Raw genomic sequence first — 8380 nt, forward strand, 5'->3', positions numbered from 1 at the left:
TTTTTTCCTCTCTTCTCACATCCTTCTATTTATGGAGTACCACTCCTTCTCAATGCACAATTCGAACTCTATCTGATTAAGTTCGAATTCTTCTACCTCTTCCTTCTAATTTTCTTCTTCTCTGACACCTCAAGGAATCTCTATACTGTGACATAGAGAATTCCACATTTTCTTGTTCTCTCTTCTCTTTCATATGAGCAAGAGCAAGGACAAAGGCATTCTTGTTGAAGCTGACCCTGAACCTGAAAGGACCTTGAAGCGAAAGCTAAGAGAAGCTAAGGCACAACTCTCTATAGAGGACCTAACAGAAATCTTTAAACAAGAAGAACCCATGGCAGCCGAAAACAACAACAATGCCAACAATGCAAGGAAGGTGCTGGGTGACTTTACTGCACCTACTCCCGACTTCTATGGGAGAAGCATCTCTATCCCTGCCATTGGAGCAAACAACTTTGAGCTTAAGCCTCAATTAGTTTCTCTAATGCAACAGAATTGCAAGTTCCATGGACTTCCATTGGAAGATCCTCATCAGTTCTTAGCTGAATTCTTGCAAATCTGTGACACTGTCAAGACTAATGGGGTTGACCCTGAGGTCTACAGACTTATGCTATTCCCTTTTGCTGTAAGAGACAGAGCTAGGACATGGTTGGACTCACAACCTAAAGAAAGCCTGGACTCATGGGAAAAGCTAGTCAATGCCTTTTTGGCAAAGTTCTTTCCACCTCAAAAATTGAGTAAGCTTAGAGTGGAAGTCCAAACCTTCAGACAGAAGGATGGAGAATTCCTCTATGAAGCTTGGGAAAGATACAAACAATTGATCAGAAAATGTCCTTCTGACATGCTTTCTGAATGGAGCATCATAGGTATTTTCTATGATGGTCTCTCTGAACTATCCAAGATGTCTTTGGATAGCTCTGCTGGAGGATCTCTTCATCCGAAGAAGACACCTACAGAAGCTCAAGAACTAATTGAAATGGTTGCAAATAACCAATTCATGTACACTTCCGAAAGTAATCCTGTGAACAATGGGACAAATCAGAAGAAAGGAGTTCTTAAGATTGATACTCTGAATGCCATTCTGGCTCAGAACAAGATATTGACTCAACAAGTCAATTTGATTTCTCAAAGTCTGTCTGGAATGCAAAATGCACCAAGCAGTACTAAGGATGCTTCATCTGAAGAAGAAGCTTATGATCCTGAGAACCCTTCAATGGAAGAGGTGAATTACCTAGGAGAACCCTATGGAAACACCTATAATTCTCCATGGAGAAATCATCCAAATTTCTCATGGAAGGATCAACAGAGACCTCAACAAGGTTTCAACAACAATAATGGTGGAAGAAACAGGTTTAGCAATGGCAAGCCTTTTCCATCATCTTCTCAGCAACAGACAGAGAATTCTAAGCAGAACCCCTCTGACTTAGCAACCATGGTCTCTGATCTAATCAAAACCACTCAAAGTTTCATGACTGAAACAAGGTCCTCCATTAGGAATTTGGAGGCACAAGTGGGACAGCTGAGCAAGAAAATTACTGAATTCCCTCCTAGTACTCTCCCAAGCAATACAGAAGAAAATCCAAAAGGAGAGTGCAAGGCCATCAACATGGCCGAATTTGGAGAGGGAGGAGAGGCAGTGAATGCCACTGAGGAAGACCTCAATGGACGTCCACTGGCCTCCACTGAGTTCCCCAATGAGGAACCATGGGAATCTGAGGCTCAAAATGAGACCATAGAGATTCCATTGGACTTACTTCTGCCTTTCATGAGCTCTGATGAGTATTCCTCCTCTGAAGAGGATGAATATGTCACTGAAGAGCAAGATGCTAAATACCTTGGAGTAATCATGAAGCTAAATGACAAGTTATTTGGAAATGAGACTTGGGAGGATGAACCCCCTTTGCTCACCAAGGAACTGGATGACTTGTCTAGGCAGAAATTACCTCAAAAGAGACAAGACCCTGGGAAGTTTTCAATACCTTGTACCATAGGCACCATGACCTTCAAGAAGGCTCTATGTGACTTAGGGTCAAGTGTAAACCTCATGCCTCTCTCTATAATGGAGAAGCTAGGGATCTTTGAGGTGCAAGCTGCAAGAATCTCACTAGAGATGGCAGACAATTCAAAGAAACAAGCCTATGGACTTGTAGAGGATGTTCTGGTAAAGATTGAAGACCATTACATCCCTGCTGATTTCATAGTCCTAGAGACTGGGAAGTGCATGGATGAATCTATCATCCTTGGCAGACCCTTCCTAGCCACAGCAAAGGCTGTGATTGATATTGATGGAGGTGAACTGATCATTCAAGTGAATGAAGAATCCTTTGTGTTTAAGGCTCAAGGATATCCCTCTGTCACCATGGAGAGGAAGCATGAAGAGCTTCTCTCAAATCAGAGTCAAACAGAGCCCCCACAGTCAAACTCTAAGTTTGGTGTTGGGAGGCCACAACCAAACTCTAAGTTTGGTGTTGAACCCCCATATTCAAACTCTAAGTTTGGTGTTTGGAGGTTCCAACATTGCTCTGAGAAAATGTGAGGCTCCATGAGAGCCCTCTGTCAAGCTACTGACATTAAAGAAGCGCTTGTTGGGAGGCAACCCAATGTCATATTTTATCTATTTTCTTTTGTTATTTTATGTTTTTTATAGGTTGATGATCATGAGAAGTCACAAAATCAATTGAAAAAGCAAAAACAGAATGAAAAACAGGAAGAAAAACAGCACACCCTGGAGGAAGAACCTACTGGCATTTATAAGGCTAGCAGATGGGCGTTTAACGCCCAGTCTGGCACCATTCTGGGCGTTTAACGCCAGAAAGGGGCACCAGACTGGCGTTAAACGCCAGGAAAGGGCAAGAACCTGGCGTTAAACGCCAGAAAGGGGCACCAGCCCGGCGTTTAACGCCAGAATTGGCTAAAAACGCAATTTTGCATGCCATTTGGTGCAGGGATGACTTTTCCTTGACACCTCAGGATCTGTGGACTCCACAAGATCCCCACCAACCCCACCACTCTCTCTCTTCTTCCCCATTCACCAATCACCTCAATACCTCTTCCCCAAAAACCCTTCACCTATCAAATCCCATCTTCTCTTCACCACTCACATCCATCCTCCACAAAACCCCACCTACCTCACCCTTCAAATTCAAACCACTTTCCCTCCCAAACCCACCCATAAATGACCGAACCATGAGCCCCCCTCTTCTATATAAACTGTAACGACCCAATTTTCAGTACGCCTAGGACACACCGGAAACTGAGCGCTACCAATTTGTCTTCCTAGTTATTATCTATTATTTATCATATGAGCCTGATTCGTTGCTAAAAGCGTAGTTAATTTGTGAGGTGTATTTTTTTTGAAAACGTTTGGATTAATAAACATAATCATTTATAATCAATTCACAGATAATAACAGATAAAACAGTTATAAACACCACACATATATACATCACAAGCAGCTAACAAGATTCAGTGATCCAGCCTTTATTAGAGTATAGACCTTTAGTTAGAACACCCCTAGATATAGCTAAATAATATCTATATACATATATATATATATATATATACAACATCCCAGGTCCTGACCTGTTCAAGAAGTCCCTAAGCTGGCACCCAGGCTAGCCTAGACTCTATACTCGCCTAGTCCCTCTAAACTACTAAAGCGAGGGAAAGTACGTTCTAAGTCTTCAAAAACTCAAGTCAAGTGAACGTCACCAAAGGTAGGATATTATCTGCTATTCCTCTGCACGATCAGACATTGCCATAGGACGTCCCTCTGGTACCTCATCAAGTAGCCACACAACGGGAGTCTCGTACACAGGATTCAGGTTAAAGTGCGCATACGAACGGGGTGCAGACGTTGGCTGGTCTCACAGTATATACATATACATAGATAAAGAGATTCACCCTAGACTCAGAAGACTACCTAGAGCGGAATTCTCTTTACGAACGGTCATCAGCGAACTACGGAAGGGTACTCATGCTTCCATCTGGAGGGGGAAGGGAGAGAGAAGGGGTAAGAACTGGGGAGTTCTTAGTAGGGCCGGGGTTATTAGTTACGTTCATTAATTCCGTGTTGTTTAGCAGATAAATAGCAGAATATCGAGAAGTAGTAAATAGAAGACAGATAAATAGAGAAAATAGAGAAAACAGAAAAAGATCACAGACAGAAGAATACAAGAAAGTAAAACACAGACACAAACACAGAGAATAGAATACAAACAAAGAAAGCATACATTCATGCAACAATCATAATAGAGAAAATGCACAACCAAGTATGATGCATGTCTAGCCCTAGTGCAGGTAATGAGCTCATTTGTCGGTTACATACCCGCTCCCGACGTTACCCAGCAACCTCTGTCTGGATAAGGCTTTCCTGTTGGCAATATCCACTGCAAGCAACCTTTGTCTTGCAGGGTATCCACTGCAAGCAACCTTTGTCTTGCAGGGCAAAACTTACTAGCCGATATATGCCCAACAAACTCACTGTAAGCAACCTCTGTCTTACAGGAGCAACAACATACTCACTGTAAGCAACCTCTGTCTTACAGGAGCAACAACACACTCACTGTAAGCAACCTCTGTCTTACAGGAGCACATTCATCTTGATACCTCTGTAAGCAACCTCTGTCTTACAGCAAAGCATTATAGCAAGGTATCCCAGGAAAGCGTTCTTAGTGGTCATACCACCATCTATCTGACTGCCTCTCTGCAGCAAATTCTTATATAATCATTCTCATTATCATCATTCATTAACATTCTCATTATTCATCATCACTTTCACATTCTTATTCTGTACCTCTTTCTTTCTCTATTCAATCATGCTATACAAACCCTACAGCTTTTACTTTTACAACATCTTAACTCAAACCATTTCTCTTTGTCACATTACTCTCTTCTCTATGTCTTTTTACTTTGCTCAGATTACTCTTTTCTCTGTATCCCTCTATTCTGCTCTGGTTACTCTGTTCTTTGTGTTTCTTTACTCTGCTCTGGTTACTCTGTTTAACATATGTATTTAAAGCTTATGTAAATTTCGGTATGAATAGTTAGCCTGTCCCAAGTATAGGTTCATTAAGTCTATACTGAAACAGTTTAACTTTTCATATTATACCTAACACTAGTCGTAACTCAAGTACTAACTAAGTTGCCCTAGTTCGTTCACTAGTCTCTGTCTGTTTTTCTGTCATTAGAATTTTACAAACTTTTTCTTTGGTTTTTATCTTTCCGTTGACTTTTATCTTTCTTTTATCTTTACCTCACTAATATGTTCTTACCACTCCCTAAGTGTTTTATGAAGGTAACTAGGAGAATTCTGCACTTAAAGTTGTCTTTCTAAAGCTTTTACAGAAAACTGCCTTTTCTGCATTATTTTATTATTTTTATTAAAATATTATTTTTAATTAAATATTATTATTTAATATTTTATTATTATTTATTATTTTATTAATATATTTTCGAAAATTAACTTTACTTTAACCTTTAACCTTTAAAATTCACTTTTTACCCCCCGTAACTTTTAATATTTCTACTTTTACCACCCTAACTTTCAGAAATTACAAAATAACCCCTCAAACACCAAAATAATTACTTCCTTGCCCTTTTATGAATCAAAAAGGTGTTCTTCATTGTTCTTCACCACACTCAAAGTGTTCTTCGTGTTCTTCATAAATTCTTCAGATTCTTTCTCTGTTTTTACCCGTTTTTCAATCTTTTCAGCAACCGATTTTTACTACAATTCATAATAAATTCCTAGCCACTAAAACCCCATCTTTTCTACATGATTTCATCACAAATTGAACCTCAATTTAAGCCTAGGGTTTCGTTTTTCCAGCTGCTCCAAGAACATGAACATAAAGCTTGAATTTCATCAAATTTCATCAAAATTTCACCAAATTTTCACCAAGAATCAATCATATATGCAACCAATTTTTAGCACAGCCAATTTATACAACTTTCACACAAATCAAACACAAATAATCAAGATTAATTTCGTGACACCCTACCTGGTTTTGCTGCTCCTAATTCAATCAAACTTTCAGGTGGTCCTTAAGCACTTTTTCCTCCTAAATCACACCAAGAAAACACATATTTACCCATGTTTCCTTGAAACCGAATCAAAAGAGAGATGGTGCAGCCAAATCACCTTGATCCCAGCCTTGATAAGTCATATGATCATGTAGAGAAAGAAGAGAGGATCATTTTGGTCGGATTGGAATTTTGATTTGAGTTTTAGTTCAGCAGAAATCAAGCTTTGAAGATTTGGAACTAAGAACTTTTCTCTCTTTTTCTCTCTACCTATTTTCGGCCACAAAGTGAAAATGAGCCAGCCTTGGGGGTTTTGGGGGTGTAAGGTGAGTTATGATTGGTTGGCTTGGAGGTGGATTAAAATAATATTAAAATATCTCTGGTGTACAACTACTAAAACTAGGTGTATCGGAACACTCGTAAAAACATCTCTAAAAATTATTTTCTGAGCTACTAGCATAAATGACACTAGTAACATATTTATTATGATAATAGAACATGTATAATGAGGCCTTAGCATTGCTAAAGTCATCAGAGAGTACTGGTGCTAAGCTGCACCAGTAAACCGTAAACCCGGTTAAACTGATTTTCTGTTTTTAACTAAAACTGACCAGGTAACCTTATAATATCATTCAAGAAACTTTTATTTAATGATAATATTACCCTATTATCTCTCTTCTCTCATGAATCGAGTCCAGTTCATCAAACTGAGACTATCTACGAAAAACCGGATCAAAACTCCTAACCGATACGGTTCAAAAACTCTGTTCTTCGTGTCCACGTTATCGAGCTTGCATCATAAAAGGTTCTAGCTTAAAGATGACATAATGACAACTAGGATTGAGGTACTTGATAATATATCAGAGCTTCTCCCTTTACTGATCCTCCGGAGTTCTCCGTACTTTCAGAAAAGATCTCGCGTACTCGAAAACCAGGGTTGTTACATTCTACCCTCCTTAAAGAAAATTTTGCCCTCAAAATTTAACATGCGCATAAGAAGTTATAGTATTATCTAACACAAACAAAACCATAGTGTGGTACTCACCTCGAGTGGAAGAATTATATGCATTAGTGTTGCCAGCAGTTACGGTAAAAACCCTTCCTTGTTGTTGTGGCCTAGCTGGATTTCGAACAAACCTTTTTGGGCAATTTCTCGATATATGTCCATACTCTCCGCAAGAGAAACAAGTGTGTGTCCCATATCTACAAGCTTTATTACCATGATCCTTCCCACACCTTGAGCATACTGAAATATCCTGAATTTGTTGAGATTGACCTCCTTCTTCCTCTCCCAGATTATTGTTGTCGTAGTTGCCATTGTTACGAGCGAGAAAGTTACCATTTCGTTGATTCCCATTTTGGTGCCGATATTGATTATTGGCTTTAAAGTTGCGACCTTGAGGGGCTAAATTCTGAATAAGGTCTCTTCGTGAGGCCTCCCTACGATCTGCTCGAGCTATCGCCGCCTTCTTCGAACATTCTTCCACTAGTTTACTTTTATTCACCAGTTCAGCAAAATTTCGTATCTCTAGCGGAACAACAGAATTCATCAGTTCTTCTCGGAGTCCTCCTTCAAACTTCAGACACTTCCATTCCTCAAAGTCGGCAGGATTCCCTTGGCAGATCTTGGAGAAACGGCACAAGTCATCAAACTTACGGGCATATTCTGCAATAGTTGTATTACCCTGTTTCAGCTGCATAAGTTCCACCTCCTTAGCATCACGAGCTGCCCTCGGAAAGTACTTCTTATAAAATTCGTCCTTAAAAGTATTCCAAGGAATATCGCCTTCATCTTGTTGCAACAGTCGCTGTATCCCTTGCCACCAATGCTCAGCTTCTCCTTCCAGCATATAAGTAGCGAACTCCACGTGTTGGCCTTCCGGAAAATGCTGTGCTCGCAGTGATCGTTCGATAGCTCGAAACCAATTATCAGCATCAGTCGCAACAAGTGTACCTTTAAACTTAGGCGGTTTAACTTTCAGAAAAGTCGCAAGGGTCATAGGTCTTTCGAGATGCCCTAAGTTATTCTCATTATTTCCACTATCTTCCCCATGCTCATTCTCATTCCCGTTTCTCACTCCAAGACGATCAACAGCCCTAGCCGCTGCTACTGCAGCCTCACGCACTGCCTCAGCCACAGCGTTCATGGTAGTTGTTCCGGGGGTTACCTGAAACGTGTAGCTCGGTCGTCTGGAGATGCCCGAGGTGGGGGTCAGGGACCCGAGCTTGATGTGTTGGCGATTGGTGGTTGTACCTGCAATGGCACTCCGATGCTTAAGTTAGCATGGGTCCAAGCAGATATGTGTAGAATGTGGAATGTATGTCATACCTGGGTGCTCCAGTGTATTTATAGTAGTTG

General features: G+C 40.4%; 1 protein-coding gene and 1 non-coding gene across 2 annotated transcripts; both read right to left on the reverse strand.

Annotated features, from left to right (window-relative positions):
- Positions 1-736: 736 nt before the first annotated feature.
- On the reverse strand, positions 737-844 carry LOC130932213 (small nucleolar RNA R71). The gene has a single exon (XR_009067374.1). It is a non-coding gene; the product is annotated as a small nucleolar RNA R71 (small nucleolar RNA).
- Positions 845-6995: 6151 nt separating this feature from the next.
- LOC130980921 (uncharacterized) lies at positions 6996-8168 on the reverse strand. The gene has a single exon (XM_057904562.1). The coding sequence runs from the start codon at positions 8166-8168 to the stop codon at positions 6996-6998; it is 1173 nt and encodes a 390-aa protein (XP_057760545.1).
- Between the last annotated feature and the right edge of the window lie 212 nt (positions 8169-8380).

Source organism: Arachis stenosperma, chromosome 5 (genome assembly GCF_014773155.1).
Source record: "Arachis stenosperma cultivar V10309 chromosome 5, arast.V10309.gnm1.PFL2, whole genome shotgun sequence".
Taxonomy (NCBI): Eukaryota; Viridiplantae; Streptophyta; class Magnoliopsida; order Fabales; family Fabaceae; genus Arachis; species Arachis stenosperma.

Coding starts and splice junctions, on each gene's coding strand:
- LOC130980921 (XM_057904562.1), bottom strand. CDS start 8,168: ATGAACGCTGTGGCTGAGGCAGTGCGTGAGGCTGCAGTAGCAGCGGCT.